Raw genomic sequence first — 18,695 nt, forward strand, 5'->3', positions numbered from 1 at the left:
TTAATTAAAGCTCACATGCTGTTTCTGCTTATCTAATGTTAATCATGAGTACCTACAGAGTATTATTACATCCTTCATACATTCAAAGCGTCTTTAGTTTTATCAGATTTATAAACGACAGATCAGGTTTACCGATTCTTTTTGAATAAACCCGACACCCTTGATCACAATTCTGAATGCAGAAGAGAAGCAACTCATTCATAGTAGACTCTGCAGTTTACCCAGGAAGAAAAATACCAAAATTCACAACGCAACATGAAATAAAATGATGAAATCTGTTACTATAACTAGCACTTCAAATGCTAATATAAGCTCTTAGTTGAAGCATTTGAAGCAGTACTTATGACTCACATCGTATGATCTGAGTTACAATGCAGCTAAAAACACAGACACAGTTCATATCAACATATATCACTGATAGTATACTTGCTAATAAGTCCCTTAAACATAAAACTGAATATAGTTTTAAGATTAGACAAACCCCACACTTAAAGGGGACATTTCACAAGACTTTTTTAAGATGTACAGTAAAATCAATCTTTGGTGCCTCTAGAGTACGTATGTGAAATTTTAGCTCAAAATATCATATAGATTATTTATTACAGCATGTTAAAATTGCCACTTTATAGGTGTGATCAAAAATGTGCCAGTTTTGGGTGTATCCTTTAAAATGCAAATGAGCTGATCTCTGCACAAATGGCAGTGCCGTGGTTGGATAGTGCAGATTATGGGGCGGTATTATCCCCTTCTGACATCACAAGGGGAGACAAACTTTAATGACCTATATTTTTTTCACATGCTTGCAGAGAATGGTTTACTAAAATTAAGTTACTGGGTTGATCTTTTTCACATTTTCTAGGTTGACATAAGCACTGAGGACCCAATTATAGCTCTAAACAAGGAAAAAGTCATATTCTGACTGATATGTCCTCTTTAAATTAAAATGGGGTTTGCTAGTTTACTACTGTATGTAGACTGACAACATGTTTTAAATCAATTTATAAATACATCATAAAATTTTTGTATGTTTACATTTTAGTATGTTAAAATTTAATCACATTTTTTATAATAAAAAGAATATTAAATTTTCTTAAAAATAATAATCCAGATAATTTACTCACCAACATGTCATCCAAAATGTTGATGTCTTTCTTTGTTCAGTCGAAAAGAAATTATGTTTTTTGAGGAAAACATTGCAGGATTTTTCTAATTTTAATAGACTTTAATAGAGCCCAACAACTAACACTTAACTCAACACGTAACAGTTTTTTTTCAACGGAGTTTCGTAAGACTATAAACGATCCCAAACGAGGCATAAGGGTCTTATCTAGCAAAACGATTGTCATTTTTGACAATAAAAATAACAAATATACACTTTTAAAGCACAACTTCTCGTCTAAATCCGATCGGGCGCGACCTAACGTAAATGCGTAGTGACGTAGGGAGGTCACGTGTTACATATATAAAACGCACATTTGCGGACCATTGTAAACAATAAACTGACACAAAGACATTAATTAGTATCAGTTGACATACAACAACGTAGGAACGGTCCTCTTTCTCAAAACTTGTAAAAACACTGGGGCGGAGTTTCGCGTTCGTCCTCTGTGACCTCTTGACGTCATGACGTATTGCGTGGGGTCACGTTGGCCCATCACGACCGGATTTAAACGAGAAGTTGTGCTTTAAAAGTGTATATTTGTTATTTTTATTGACAAAAATGACAATCGTGTTACTAGATAAGACCCTTATGCCTCGTTTGGGATCGTTTATAGTCTTTCGAAACTCCGTTGAAAAAAACTGTTACGTGTTGAGTTAAGTGATAAGTGTTGGGCTCTATTAAAGTCCATTAAAATGAGAAAAATCCTGGAATGTTTTCCTCAAAAAACATAATTTCTTCTCGACTGAACAAAGAAAGACATCAACATTTTGGATGACATGGTGGTGAGTAAATTATCTGAATTTTTCTTTTAAGAAAATGGAATATTCCTTTAATTAAAAATTTAGATTGTCAGATAATGTTTGACAGTTTTGTGTGCAAGCATGCATCAGTCAGTAAATGAACAATCAATGGTGGGTTAATTTCATCTTCTTAATATCAAACAAAGTTGAATGAAACACCACAGTTTGTACGACACATGTCAACAGCCTTGCGAACAAGAAAAAAGACTCATGTGACTTCAGCGACACTCTATCTTGTTTTTTCACAAGCAATTGCTGTGAGCGCCACACCAATTTTATCAGAAGAAAGTCTAGCGCTTCTAATAAAGTAAGCTGTTACTTGGGAGAAAAGCTCTTAAACTGCTGTTGACCTGTGCTGCCAGTGCATTTGCAGATGCCTAGAAATTTCCTCCGGGAAGAAGGCGTGGACGCAAATTGGACTTCCGTACAGTCTTCGATTTTGAGTATACCGCACACCCTCTGGCACCAATTACTGCCTCTGCAAACGCTCATCAACAGCTCGCACCCGTGAAAATGACTTTGTTAAAATAACTTTTCAGCCTTTCTATATCACTCAAGCACTGATTCCTGGACACTGAAGTCTGCTTTTCAAGTTCTCAGTCATTCTTGAATGCTTTGCTGTGTGCTGAGGGTATTTAACACTAAGATGTTTCAAAATGTTTGAGCTGCTTCAATTTGATGTCATGCTAAGCTTATTAAAGATGAATACAGAAATCACATTGATTTAAAAATTCTTCCAAAACTTTCTTATTCTAAATCCGGGTTTACACCGCACAATTTCCAGCTGTCCCTGACGAAAGATGGCCATCGTAAAACATTTGTGATGATTTCTATGATTATAGCACCTACACGGCTAAAAATTCTTAATTTAAGATGTTTTTTCTTGATGAGCAAAACGACCCAAGAAAATAAGTCTTGTTAATAGACAAAAAATATCAAATTTAAGTGAATTTGTGCTTAAAACAAGCAAAAATATCTGTCAATGATGTAAGAAGATTTTGCTTGATTTAGCAGATATTTTTTCTTGTTTTAAGCAAAATTCACTTAAATTGTAATTATTTTTGTCTATAAACTAGACTCATTTTCTTAGGTCATTTTGCTCATCAAGAAAAAGCATCTTAATTTAAGAATTTTTAGATATCTATACTGAAAATAAGTCACAAATATTAAGAAAGTCATTTATTTGCAGTGTGGTCCTTTGTCGTACAGTGGGAGAGATTTAAAGAAGTTATTACGGTCTTGCAATCAAAGATAGTCTGCAATTATTTTTTGGGAGTGTCCAAAATTTAGCATGATATTACAACCTACTGAGTAACCAATGAAATTGCAACATTAAGGGCTCTATCTTACACCCGGCAAAATGCAGCGCAATGCGCGAAGCAAGTGTATTTTGCTAGTGTCCACCCTGCGCAATTATCATTTTCATGTTTAGCGTCACGTTGTTTAAATAGCAAATGCATTTGCGCCCACTTTTGCGCCCATGGGCATTCTGGTCTGAAAAGAAAGGTGTTAATGCGCATTGTTGGCGCGTTGCTATTTTGAGGCAACTAAAATAGACTACACCATTGTCCAACAAAAACCTGGTCTAAAGTCTAAAGTCAATGGCGCAATATGTTTTTTTTTGTTATTTAAAGAGCACATTAGTAATATGTGCCTATAAACGGGACGACAAGCGGGTTTGCTTATCACATACATGAATGTGCAGCAGCACAAAAACGCTTTTAAATATAAAAGATTAAAGGATTGAGTGTAAAAATACTCCCATTACCAGAGGTGTAAAGAGTAGCTGAAAGCCATACTTGAGTAAAAGTACAAATTCCTTACTGTAAAAATTACTCCACTACAAGTTACAAGTCACCAATTTAAATACGACTTGAGTAAAAGTATTAAAGTAACCCAATTTAAAAGTACTCAAGTACTTTTACTCGTACTGAATGTTGGCTCAAAGATGCACTAGTCCTCAACACAAAGAGACATTGTAGGTCTGGGCAGTGAAAACTAAGAAAGTTTATTTATGAGGTTTTATTTCCTAATATAGAAAAGAAATCAAACACCTCAAAATGTTGACCTGGCAGAACAAACACAGATTAAACATAGTCATAGTCTTTTGACTAAAATTTTATTTAGTTTTAGTAATATTTTTGTCATCTGAATTGAATTGATTTAGTTTTAGTCTAATTGTATTCAACTAAATGCCATGAGATTTTAGTCTAGAAATCTACATTAAATTTAATTTAAACCCATTTAATTTTAGTCTAGTGTCATTGTGTACTTGAATGTGCCATGCTGAAAAATATATAGCCTAACTTTGTGATATAAATATATGGTAACACTTTACAATAAGGTTAATTAGTTAACATTAGTTAGCTACATTAGTTAACATGAACTAATAATGAACTGCACTTATACAGCATTTATTCATCTTTGTTAATGTTAATTTCAACAGTTACTAATACTTTATTAAAATCTTGTTAACATTAGTTAATGCACTCTGAACTAACATGAAAAAACAATTAAAGCTTAAATTTTTATTAACTAACATTAACAAAGATGAAGAAATAATGTAACAAATGTATTGCTCATGGTTTGTTCAAGTTGGTTAATACATTAACTACTGTTAACTAATGAACCTTATTGTGAAGTGTTACCAAATATTCTTATAGGCCTAAAGGTATAAAAAGATATAATTTTATTAAAAAAATTCCAGTAAACTAAAACTACACTAACAGAAATATAAAAATGCATATTAAAAACGTGAAGTTGTTCATTTGAAAGATTAATTGTAATCACATAGTACGTAACACCACTATCTCACATTAAGTGCACTACATTTCTTCCGTCATGCATCGCTCTTTACAGTAAATACATTACAGCATACTTGATTAAATGTGAGGACAGTGAAATTGTACACTTATTATCAATCTTATAATGTACTTAAGTTACTCGGGCAATCAGTACAGGACCTCGCTGGTTTATTTTGGCTTATATAGTAAGTTATATCAAGTTATGTAACTCAGGTTAGCTGATAAAGTAGCATCAGAGTTTATAAACATTTATGCTTGTCTTTGAGTTGCGGGATGACCCTCCTGCAATCGCGCATCACTTTTGTTTTGATTGTAGCATCACATGTTTAACAAAGGGTCCCTTGACTGAAGCAAATGTGATATGCATCCATATGTTTGCTCTTTATCTCTTCTCTCAGACCAGACGCGAACTTTTCTCTACAGTTTATGACATACACAGCACGCAGATGTCCCGCTACGGTGGCTCAACGCAAGCCATTCAGCGTTTGACATCAAAGTACCGCGAGACCAGACTTCTCCATATGCATTTGATTCGCTCTCGCAGTACTTTGATTTCATACAATTGCTCTGCGCAGAGCCAAATGAAGTCCCTCAGTTGTGTGAGTGCGTGTAACCTCGCGACCACAGATTCTATCCATCATCACACTCTGACACTTTCGTCTCGTTTTTATTTGACGAATAAACAATGTAGCGAGTAACGTTAAGTGTCATTTCAAATGTAGTGGAGTAAAGAGTACAAATACCCAATCAAAAATGTAATTGAGTAGAGAGTAAAAGTTGCCTATATTTTTAATACTCAGTACAAGTACAAAGTAGCCCAAAAAATACTTAAGTACAGTAACGAAGTACATTTACTCAAGTACTTTACACCTCTGCCCATTACTCATTAAAAAAATAGGACTAACCCTTTTCGACCATGCGCTCGGCGCACAAACAATTTTTTCCTGTCGTTAAATTAGCAAAAGTGGATTCTGACACACCCATTTAGACGTTGCGCTGTGCACTTTGGACAATGCTCTTAGATTGTTAAAATAGGGCCCTAAATGACATATTGATCAACGTAGCGTGCCCCTAAAAGTTAAATACCCTTTACTGCAGAACCCTGCGGAAAACAAGCAAAACAATCTGCCAATGGGGTAAGCAAATTAATTTTTCTTGAATTTATTATTTTTGTATTATTTATTATTATTTTAAATATTCATGATTTTTTTGCTTGTTTTATGCACAAAATCACTTAAATTTGATATGTTTGGTCTAAAAACTAGACTTATTTTCTTGGGTCGTTTTGCTCATCAAGAAAAAGCGTCTTAATTTAAGAATTTTTAGATATTTTTACTGAAAGCAAGACAAAAATACTAAGAATTTTTTTTCTTGAAAATCATTTTTTTGCAGTCCACAAATAGCACGGTCTGTAGCAGACTTACATTAAGGCATCTTGTGTGTGTAAATTTGTTTTTATTTCTTGCTTGAAGAGTAGATGTGAGGGTAAGGTATCATTTATTCCTTTAACACACAGGCAGGTAATGATAATAATAATTTAATAGCAATCTACACTTTAAATCTATACATTGATTCTTATGAATATTACTAAAAATATTCTCTCAAAAAAAAGATTACTCACATATCAAGATTTCCATAAGAAATAAATAATTGTTTATTCAACCTGAACAGAAAATTTGGATGATTTTCAGGTTACGAGGGCGCAGGGATAAAATTGTTGAGTTATGGAGCATGAAGAAGCTTCAGTAGACAGCATTTGACAGATGGTAGGAGACCTCCTCACCATCTCATTGGTTATTTCCATAATAAAATGTTATTTGTTTATCATGTGAATATCACAAAGTACGTTAGTAACTGTATATGTAATATATAAAAAAATCTGTAGTTACGCAGCAGTTTGCCAGTAACTTATTGTAGTTTTTATTTATGTAATTTATTGGCAACAGTGTGTTCAAAGATATGAATATTTTAAAAAGTCTTTGCCTTTACAGAATAAAATTATAAAAACAGCCTCATGCAAAGCATTCTGGGAACCAGAAATCCTCATTAACCTTTTTCAGTTTTTTTTCTGATTTTGGTTCTCAGAATTGCTGTGCATAATGTTGTGCTTGTTATTGTTTTTTTTTCTGTAAAGATAAATTCCTGTTAATGTTTAATGTTTATTTATCTTTAAACAAACTGTTGCCAGTAAATAACATAAATTTAAATCTACAGTAAGAAATATTGTAATTTCTACAGACATTTTACAGTGTAAAACTGTAGTATAAAGCTTTAAAAAAAGTCAAATAAAAAAAGCTGAAAGAAATATGTGTTGCTGTAGTAAAAGATTAATCATGATTAATTGCATGCAAATAAAATGTTTGTGTATTCATAATTTATTTTTGTGTGTATTGAGTGTAATAATTATGTATATATAAATACACAAATACATGTATAAATGTAAGATTTATATATATATATATATATATATATATATATAAAATAATTATATAATTACACACAGTGCACACACATTAATTATGCAAAAGAAACTTTTATTTTGTAAGTGATTAATCGCGAGTAATCTTTTGACAGCCCTAGTTTGTAATATTCTGGGTGATTAAGACTAAAAAAATATAAAAAATAAATGAAAATAAAAGACCTGTGTTTTTTTGTCTTGTTGTGAATTGAGTTTGGTTCTTAAATTGAAAAATAAATCTAAAGCTTCAGTGTAAATCTAATAGTAAGTGAATGTCTTTTACAGCAGAACAACACATTATAATAACAGAACAGCCCTACGTCCACTATACAGCAATGGCACACATTTATATTTCAGGACGGTGATACTCCAACTGGGTTAGTGCTTTGTTTTGGCAGTATATGAACTTCACAGACAGACTACCTGCGGGGTGGTATATCTGCAATATCTGTCATAAGCAGAGAAGAGAGAAGATTTTTCAAGCCAATTACCAGTCAAAGCCCACTAGTATGTCCGCAGTAGCAACCACAACTTGCCCTCTCTGCACACACATTAACTCTGCTCCTGACAATTTTGCCTCGGTTTGAACTCAGTATTAAAAAGAACTGCCTGAAACGGATTTCGGACATAGTTGGATGCACGGAACACACATGCAGACGCACTCAATAACTCGGTTTCAAAACCTAGTCAGCTGCCTACTGTTGCAAAGACTGCTCAAGATGATTACACTTCCTTCTAAGACACCTTCCAGTTTGTAGCATCACAAATGGCAATCCCAGAATGCACTGCGACAAGCTTAGTAAAATTATAAACATTTAATATCATGCTTCATTCAATAAAAAAGTAATACTAAAAAAAACATGAATGTTAAATGCACAATATGTAAGACTTTTGCATTAAAATATGCCAAAACTATTAGCACATTGTTATATATTTTGTTCAATGGTGTCATGTCTGGGTTATCTTCGTTTTCTGCTTTTGCGGAATAGGTTTGTTTGACTTCACATGGCACTACGCAGACCGATCGGCCTATGACATCAAAGTACTATGAAAAGTTGCCTGTTTCCACTTTTGTATCTTTAAACGCTCGATTTTTGGGGTCGACACAGTGGCGTAGCATCTGGGCATGCAGGGTATGCACGTGCAAATGGGCCCGGGCTGTCATTTCTTGTTTGCGTTTATTATTTTTTTTGGTCTCCGCTGCTGCCGTAGACAACTACGCCATCATTTTTTTACATGACGCATCGCCACGCTGAAAACAAAAGAAAACACAGTGTGAGAGGTTACTATAGCGGCTATCAACATGAACATTAAGGATGGACAAATATAAACATAAAAGTGGGGCCTCAAAGAGAAAAGAGAAGGCGGAGAAGTGAGTCACGAGTCCAAAAGCATTACCCAAAGCATTTTGTTTTTCTTTATTTAAATCTACCCTTTAAAGTAAAAAAGTAAAGTAAAAATATTAAAAGAATATGTTGTTAACAGACCTGCGCGCCACAGTTAACAGTTAACAGTGCCAACGGGCAAGGTTGGGGGGGGGCTTTGGCTTAAGGGGGCCCGTAATTTTTTTTTGCTATGAAAAGTTGCCTGTTTCCACTTTTGTGTCTTTAAACGATCGTTTTTTGGGGTCGACAGCTTATACAAACTTATTTCTGTTTTTTTTTTTTGCTTGTTAGCTACACACCTTGTCACACAGCAGCTTTTAGGTATTATTCTGTTTTTAAGTTTTATCTGTAAATAAGTTTTTATAAGCTGTCGACCCCAAAAAACGATCGTTTAAAGACACAAAAGTGGAAACAGGCAACTTTTCATAGTACTGCTATTAGTAGAACTGCGTCCACTAGGGGTAACATAGTCGGCGATCCACTTTTTTCTCCTTAAAGGCTGGGTTTTACGGCTCGACAGCTTATAAAAACTTATTTCTGGGTTTTTTTGGCTTGTTAGATGTACATCTTGTCACACAACAGCTTTTAGGCATTATTCTGTTTTTTGTTATAAGCCAGAAATTACAAGGAGGCAGCCTCTCGCAAAACAAAGTCAATGGAGACGGTTGGATTGCCCCCCCCCCGGTGGGCGTGGTTTTCAGGTTATGACGCGCTGCGCTCTGTCTCTTCCTGGTACGAACGTCAGAGCTTTGTTTCCCGGGGGACCGAGAATAATCGCCACACTTGCGTCTCCCGGAATTCCGGTTTATTTCAACAATTCGGAATACGACTTTGACATTCTCACAGGGTTTCTAGTTTAGTGTACGATACACATCAGACGTTTAGCCAACATTCTGTGGGCGTGACGTCTGAGACTATTTTAAACGTTGAACAATCGAGTCGCTCTTGAGAACTTTGATGTCATGTTGATAAATCTGCAACATGTGAACACAGAAGTAAAGCTTGAAGCGTCTGGCATGCCAATATGTTGTTGCTTCTACAAAGCCACACTGTGGGCTTACATTATATTGTAATGAATTTAAATCTTTAATTTATTACATCATCCATGAACATGATTTGTGAGTCCTGTCGGATCAACTCCTATCGACATTGAAGGTGAAGACTACAACTCTCATCTTTCCATGCTCTTTGACAGCTTCATCAAGCTACATTGTCGTTGTTTAACAGGGATGAACCCAACCCACTGGGTTGTAATGTAAGCTAAGCTGGGTTGTTTCAACTCAAAATACTGCATTGAAAATAAAACTTTAAGGGAAACCTGGACAGAGATTATACAGATATAGTTATGCCATCAACCAGCAGGTTGCAAACTTCCCAACAGAAAAGGCAAAGACTTACACCTAAACTTGTTATCTTAGTTGTCTTTGGTTATTTATTTACCGTGCAAACAACAGGACAAACAACAGGGAGATAAAGTGAAAGAGTAAAAATAATGTAAGGCAGTTAGACAGTTCACGGACAGTCTGCAACTCTGAACAACTATAGGGAATAAAACTAGCCAACCTTGAATGTCTGAATTTCTAAATTTGTAAAATGTGTATGACATATTTGTGTTTATGGTTGAAATGGACTCAACAGATTAAACAGAGATAGTTAGATTATAACAGGGGCTACCACTTAACCCCTGCAGTACCTGAAGCCAGTGGTTCTCAAACTCCGGGATGGACCCCCTTGGGGGGCTCTAGTTTTATGACATTTTTAAAATGCATTGTAATGCAATGTAATTAAATCTGAGAAAAATAAGGCTACTAACCAACAGCACTACATTGCATCATTTAATATGTTTTTTTTTTTTTTTTTCAAATTCTAAGTTTTATGTCATGAATTTTCTTCGGAGGGGTTGCGAAGAGATGCATCCCACACAAAGGGGAGTGCATGCTGAAAAGTTTAAAAACCATTGCCTTAAGCACTAGCAATATTTGATTTCATCCTGATGTTTATTCAATGGAAAAGGCTTAAGTTATAATTAACCATTTAAAACGCAGAAGTGTCCGTGCACTTGACGAAATGCGTACGAATGACCCTCAACAGGCCAGTGCAGCGTGTGGTATTTGTCAAAGTGTCAGGTTGCCAGAATGGCATAATCAGTTTGTACAGCATCCTCATTACGGGTCTTCATTATAGTCTCTTAAGCTGTCTACACTGCTCACTCGAGCTGACTAAAGCATGTCATGATTGAAAATGAGCTGAAATTTAAAGTCACTTCATCTTCATTTCATAAGCACCGCAAATCAAACCGCCTCTCGGTCCCACGCACAAACACACAGAAAGATCTGCAATGTCGTTCGCTTTATACACAAAATTGCATCGGCTTAAATAAGATTAGAGTTAGTGAAAATACAACCAGGAGTCTTGGGAGAAAATAAAACAAAAACATTTTGTTGGATGGATGGTAGTCAAACAGCAGGACAGAAATCACAGAGGTTTGGGAAATGGGTGTTGGGATCACAAATTGTCCCACCTACCTGAAATGCGCCTGGGTGTCAAAAGCAGTGTGTGGATATTCCTGGAGGCAGCGGCTGGCCTACATATCCTCAACGCTGTTTGATTTGTCCGCAGCGCCGGCTTTTCTTGACGTTGGAAAATTCCTATTTCCTCTGGATTAATCCAGTTGGTCTCCAGGGCTAAAGTGTTGTTTAGATAAAACTGCAAGTGAAAGAAGAAATTCCTGTAGAGTCAGAGAACGGTTAAAAATCCCCAGAACATAAACTGGTTATTAAATGCCCACGAGCGAATGGATTTTTTATGCTCTGAATCACATTAAATACATGGCAGAACGGCATCGGCGGCCTACGTGAGGTTAATAAGTACCAATAAAGCTTTTACAAACATTAGCTCCGTTGAACATTTTCACCATTATTGCTCAGAAAACAAACATTTGTTGAACACATTTTGACCTTTTGTAATAACAAACCCTGATGTCGTTTGAAAAGCAAACCGATTACTGTACACACAAAATAATAGAAATGTAATCGGTAACATAACTAAAATGAAAATGTTGTTTTGCCCAACAGAAATCGCCTTAATGGCAGCTTTTAGCAGTCTGAAACATAAAATCACAGCTAAAAAATGTTTAACTGGACTTTTCACTTACATACACAGCAAGCAATAGCCGTCATTTCACCGATTAAGTTAACTATAAACCCAATATAGTCCCGCTATCAGTAACTCACTTCTAGACAAAATAAACTGAAATTTTTCATTTCTTTCTCAAATAACTTGTGAGATGTAATTTATTACATCATGTAGGCAAAGTCAACAGTAATTACAATATGTTTGGTTTCATTTATTTATTTTATTTTATTTATTTTTCAGGCTATGGTTAATTTCTAATGACATCCCAAATTTTGCCTTGTTTAGACGTCTGGGCTGTGTTTGGATGACTTTTAGACGTCTTTTACACCCAAAATTGCTTGCTGGGTACATACCTTCTGTGTGTGACAACTAGCCCCAGTTTCCCATTAAATGACATCTTAAAGATAACATAAAGGATAGGGTGGGGGTGAGGAAATAATGAGTACATTTTTGTTCTCCTTTATTTACTCCGAAGCGTCATTTTGAGAAAAACTGTGAGTACTTTAAAGGGGACACGTCACAATACTTTTTTAAGATGTGAAATACATTTTTGGTGTCCCCAATACTGCAAAAAAATATTTTCAAGAAAAAAAATTCTTGGTATTTTTGTCTTGTTTTCAGTAAAAAATCTAAAAATTCTTAAACTAAGATGCTTGATGAGCAAAACGACCCAAGAAAAGAAGTCTAGTTTTTAGACCAACAATATCAAATTTAAGTGATTTTTTGCATAAAACAAGCTAAAAATCTGCCAATGGGGTAAGCAAAAAATCTTGAACATTTTTCTTAAATAATAAATTCAAGAACAATTTGCTTACCCAATTGGCAGATTTTTTTTTTTTTTTGCTTGTTTTATGCACAAAATCACTTCAATTTGATATTTTTGGTCTAATTTTGTCTAATTTTTTTGTCTAATTTTTTGATAGTTTTACTGAAAACAAAAATTCTAAGATTTTTTTTTTGCAGTGAAAGTATGTATGTGCAGTTCTAGCTCAAAATATCAAAAAGATAATTTATTATAGCAGGGTTAAAACTGCCAATTTGTAAGCGTCTTTGGGTGTGTCCTTTTAAATGTAAATTAGTTGATCTCTGCACTAAATGGGAGTGCCTTGGTTGGATAGTGGAGATTAAGGGGTGGTATAATCCCCTTCTGACATCACAAGGGGAGCCGGATTTCAATTACCTATTTTTTTCACATGCTTGCCAAGAATGGTTTACCAAAACCAAAAGTTACTGGGTTGATCTTTTTCACATTTTCTATGTTGATAAAAGCACTAAGACCCAATTATAGCACTTAAACATGAAAAAGTCATGAAGATTTTCATGATATGTCCCCTTTAATGATCACCTATGTTTTACCTTGTAGTCAGGCACACGTTTTTCCACCCATCTCTTGCCATAGTGTGGAGGCAGGACTGTTCGGTACACTTGCGGGAACACTGGAAGGAGATCCACACCCGTGGGGGGCTGGAAACCCAACATATAAGGTCTGGACGGCAAATCCCACTGGAAAAGTTGAATGGAAGAATTACAAACTAGGCCATGAGATCTGATGGGATATACTGTCAGATGTCCTAGGCAAAAAAAAAAAAAAAAACATGATGAAATACTCATTTTGTCTAAGTTTCGCTGCATGTCTTTTCCAGTACATTCATTCAAAAGTAAAAAAAAAAAAAAACATTTGAATAACGCTGTGAAATTCCAGCCTAATCTTACAAAAAATCGTACATATTTTACGAGTTGGCTAATTCTTATCAATTCATACGAATTTAATAGTGCAAAATCATGAAAAACGAAACCGAATACCTAACCCCAACGTCACAGGGGTCAGGTAAATCGTATCTAGGGATAGGACATTACTGGTTTCACGGTTAACCACGATACAATGTCCTGACAGTTGGTATTATTGTTTAAAATTAAATTATCATTACAACCGTGTTTGGTTACCATGATTTTGAAAATTTGCGGTAAATCCTGTCTAGCCAGAATCAGTTTGACGCATGCACGCACATGCAACATAGTTTTATTGTATTCATTCACGGTAAACTTATAAGACAGATTTATTTATTTTTTATCACAGGAATAATATCAGGGAAATGAACTATTAAATTGTGATTTTCAAAAATAAAACTTGTTCAAATGTTTTCAGTGTGTATGTCAGTTCTTTATGAACATTTCCATCTCATTTGAACAAAACCATGATAATATTGAAAACAGTGATAACTGGTCAACTATAACTTCACTGGTCACTATAATCATGATATGAAACTTTCGTACCAAAACTTACAAATGCAGTCGTATGAATTCATACAAATTAGCCAACTAGTTCAATATGTTCGAATTCTCGTGAGATAGCATTGGAAATTCTACATTTGGGGTTTTGTTTAACACATACTTCAACAATACTCGGCATCAGATTTCCCTGTAAAGGTTTAATTACAACACGAAGACCGTAGTAAGACCCATTGCTGTGCCCTGTTGTTTTTATAATCAATAAACAACAGATCTTGTTAGCAAGTCGTCAGCTGTGGGAAGATTTGAAAATTGACTTTGGTTTTGTTATTCTATTTTCAACGGCTGGTGAAACGAACTAAAACATTGTATCGATTATTCAATGATGGGATAAAAGCTGTGGCAATCATACACACATACTGAACCCTATAGTTAGTTTCCAGTTGGCCAAAAGATTTATATCCAAGTCATACTCATATGCACACTATTAAAGCTTAAGGATCTTCAATGGCTCTTTGTAGCACACTCAGCAAAAAACCCTCTTGTTATGAAGAACAATTTTTGCTGTGTAGGGTCCTTGAGTTGACTTAATGGTTATTGGGAGATCGAAGAAGTTGTCTTGATGTTACATTCAGCATATTAGTTTCTGGCCTCTACCCTATATTGTTTTCTACATGAAACGGTTCTTTGCGGATGTTAAATTGCTTATCTTTTATTGTGATTTTTGTTGCAATGCAGGTGTTGTTTTGGTTGAGCTATAACCCTACCTTTGTGATCTCATTTACTATTTTGATTCACCTTCCGGTTTTTATTGCAAATGATTAATCAGTAAACATTATTATTTAAAGAATAGGTAACACCTTTGATTTTTCGGCTGATGTCACCAAGCCATCTTATTTTTTAACCCCAACCTGTCATATAGATTCCATCTCTCACGATCAAATCAGTTCATCGTGCTGATAATATATAACCGCACATTATACTGCACTAAAATGGGTTGCTAACAAGGCCTGACCCTCGTAATACACCTCCACCTAACCTATCAGCTGATATGAACCTCCATCATGAGTCAGCCTTTGCATATTATAGACCAAAATGTCTTTAAAAAGTTAATTTCCCTGAAGGACACTGAAGCATTACACTACTTGGGAACACAGTGTCTTGTTGACTTTCAAGCTAGAATAGAAAGTTCTTTGCATACAGTATAAAGGTTTTTTTTCGTCTGTATAATATCCCAATCTAACTCGCACGTCTCAGCGTCAATGCCTCTCTGCAGTGGCAGTCAATCAAAGGCTTTTCTCAAGGCTGTCTGAAACTTAAAGTTTCTGTTTGAGTATTATATTCCACTCTTCTCAGTACCACTATTGTTTCCAGTCCAAAAACTGAACTTGCAGCTTACTCTATACATCACTGTAATGATGTGAAAAGCACAAGGTCCTCATCCGCGTAGTGACCCTGCTGCTCGGCACACAGATTAAATGTCATGCTGAGTTTGAGAAGGATGCGACTACTTATGGGTCATCCAGCGCCTTTGTGGTAAAGTAAAACCAAAGAAATTCAGCAGCATGAACTTTATATTTAATTAGACAGCATGCAATATTTTCACAGCAACTCCTTACTAGAGAAAAACGTTGTGATCTGGATGCAAATTAAAGGGATAGTTATTTTCCAAAATAGTAAAATTCTGTCCATAAATTTATCCTTATGACTATTCAAACCTTTCAAAACGTCTTATTTAAAATACAAAAGTCTAACAAATGTCGTCACTGCCCTATTTACATACAATGAAAGTAACTGAGTCTGCCTGCATAACATCTTTTGTGTTCCACAGCAGAATAGAAGTCATATAAGTTTTGATCAACACTAAGGCGAGTAATTCATGACAACCCACAAAATGTACTTTGCAAAAGCTTTTAAGTTTGGTTTTTATGGGAACAGACATCTTAGAAAGTATAAAATGATACGCCGTTACCTGAACACCGGGCAAGGTGAACTGACTGATGCTCGCGGGTTCTGTGGCGGCGGCGCGCATCACCGGCAGAAACGGGACCGTGTGCATCACCGGAGGGGGTCGGGAGGAAAGGAGAACCGGAGGAGTCGCGGTCACCCGACACAGTCCGGAGGTGGTCGGGATCATCCAGAGCCACGGAGGAGCATCCGCGCTCATGTGCCACAGGTGAGGCTGAGCTTTGACGCGCTGTACCGGGATCATCCCTGCCGCATCCTATATCGGACTGAGAATATGGAGATGTCCGTGTAGTGGACACTGGCGAAACAGATATTGCGTATTTATCCGCATACCAGCTTCAGATTAATCTCACAAATCATACTATTGTGGCTGGATACGGTTTCGTTTGGACACTGGACCGCTACGCTACCCAAAAGTCATTGAAAGTTACAAACAGCACTCTTAAAAATAAAGGTTCCCAAAAGGTTCTTATCGTGTTGCGTGGTTTGAACATCCACAAAATCTTTCTGTTTTTTATTAAAAAATGTTCTACAGGCAAAAGGTAAGAAGGGGAAAGGTAAGAAAGAAATATGAATCTCTTAAGAGATCGTTGACTGAAAGGTTTTTAGGGGTAACCAAAAATGATTCTCCTATAGCATCACTGCGAAGAACCTTTTAATCCTTTATTATTAAGAGTGTATACTTTAGCAATTAATTCAAAACATGTACAAAACAGAACTAAAGCATACATTTGTGGTTTGAACGACATATTTCAATATAATGAGGTCATATTGACAAAAAGCTCCACTCCCAAATTCTGCAGCACATGCAATAACAGCAGGACATTAAACAGGTGCATGAATTATAAATAGTGCTCTTCTATAACTTAAGAGCAAAAGTTAATCTTATTTTTTTTTTAACAAGACACCAAACACTGTATGCAAACTCACCTATGAGGTGCTTTAAAAATCCCGTTAGTTTAACATCATCCGAGTCAGTCCTGTTGTGCTGGAAATTACTGAATAATGCAATTAAACAAACAGATGCATTAACAGTCAAAGTACAGCCCGCAGAGAATCAGTAAAAACGTGTCCAAAGTGTCCGCGAATACGCGGATCTCCGCACGATGAATCGCGCTCCCCATGTGCACGATCACGCTTGTGGATCCTTCACGTGTCTCGCAAGAGCTCCGTGGCTATCACGTTCAAATATGTTCACTATCAAGACGACGATCCTCCAGTATCCCCGTGGTGTTGCACCGCCCCTCGTCAAACATGTCAGATTCATCACTTGTCACATTAAAATCCTCTCTGTTCTCGTGCGGTTTTGGAGAACTTATGCGTGAAAAACGACTGTGATTTTGCAGCCTGGAGCAGTGCGTCCTGCCAGTCCGGATCCTGCGTGGATCTGATGGCGCTGTGGGCAGCCGACTCCAGTGCGTCAGGGCGCGCAAAGACGCACGACTCTCACTCATATGATCTAATGAGATAATTACTTTATAGCCCCGTTGTGTGTTGTCTGCTTTAATTTATTAACAGCGACATAAGTTACCCTTTTGAAAATTGACTATGAAACCGACATGGGCGATTATTTTGACAGCCTCTCATTTAATAGCAAGGTTATTTCATATTGAAGTATAAAATGTTGGGACTTAATGGCTTCTTAAGCTTATGAGAATAGACTTTAAACAAAATATCCATTTTGTACTTTTGGTTAAGATCTCAGGAACCCTTCAAAAACAACTTAGACTTTATTTCTTTAACTTTTCCGACACGTTGTCCACAAATATTCTTGGTTAAGGAATGTGCTAAAAATGTTTTAACTTTATTTCTCATAAGCATTTTGCACTGACCAAAATCGGTCCCCTTTAGCTGTCACTGGGGTGGCACCTTTAAAAAAGTACCTCAGGGGTGCATAATGGTACTGTATGTGCTAATGCAATTCTGTATACTTGGTAAATGACAGTGCAGAAAAAAGTGCTGACTCAGAAATCCAACACACATATCATATCATATATCATATCATATCATATCATATCATATCATATCATATCATATCATATCAAATCATTCATTTATTTTTATGCATATACCACTTTTCCACTGTACAGCGTACAGTCAAGTTGTACATTTTATGAGTACATACATTCCCTGGGTATCAAATTGATATTTCTTGTAGTCTATATATTTCACTAGATTCATAAATAATTTAACACTATCTGTCCTCTGTCGACTGACTGGTTCATTGTGGGTTTTTGTCAATTATTTATAATTTATGATAATGTTGAGCAGCTTAAATCAATATATAACTACATCAAGGTATAGGTCCACACAGCTTTCTGCATCCCTTATAAAAGAGAGAACCTGGAAACCATGCAAAAAAAAAAAAAACATTCCTTTTCCAACAAAAATCTTGATTTTAAAAGCTGTTTGGTTTCACACCCCAGGCTCTTCCACTTTTCTATTTTGTGTCCTTTAAAAATGGATCTATTGCCGTAATTAGGAAGCATTTCCCTATGTATTCATCGGCCTGGAATGGTTGGATAAAGATGGAATACCCAAGTCTGTCCTTGTGACAAAGTATGGCTTTGCTTTTTTTTGCTGGGTCTGTGGTGATATTCAAGTTTTGAGGTTTGCCGTGGGAGCAAAAATGCAGAAATGACTATTTTGGAGTGGTTTCAATCTTAACCTCAATCAGACACTCAATCTGTCTAATGCCCGAGGCCGGTCTCACTTTAGATTCGGTGAGCATGAGAAAAGCATGCCAGAAAATGT

The 18,695-nt window shown here is 35.8% G+C and overlaps 1 protein-coding gene across 3 annotated transcripts in view; it reads right to left on the reverse strand.

Annotated features, from left to right (window-relative positions):
* tcerg1l (transcription elongation regulator 1 like) overlaps positions 1-17,316 on the reverse strand; it is a 117,282-nt gene extending 99,966 nt beyond the window's left edge. For 2 of the 3 annotated variants that reach the window (XM_073815024.1, XM_065262807.2), the window contains exons 1-4: positions 16,872-17,316; positions 15,946-16,239; positions 13,101-13,247; positions 11,135-11,315 (exon numbers count right to left, since the gene is read on the reverse strand). In XM_073815024.1, coding sequence (XP_073671125.1) covers positions 11,135-11,315; positions 13,101-13,247; positions 15,946-16,185 — 568 coding nt within the window. In that variant the 5' untranslated portion in view covers positions 16,186-16,239; positions 16,872-17,316. The remainder of the gene's footprint in view (positions 1-11,134; positions 11,316-13,100; positions 13,248-15,945; positions 16,240-16,871) is intronic. The other variant, XM_073815023.1, reaches the window with a different exon arrangement.
* Positions 17,317-18,695: the final 1,379 nt, after the last annotated feature.

Source organism: Paramisgurnus dabryanus, chromosome 1, assembly GCF_030506205.2.
Source record: "Paramisgurnus dabryanus chromosome 1, PD_genome_1.1, whole genome shotgun sequence".
Taxonomy (NCBI): Eukaryota; Metazoa; Chordata; class Actinopteri; order Cypriniformes; family Cobitidae; genus Paramisgurnus; species Paramisgurnus dabryanus.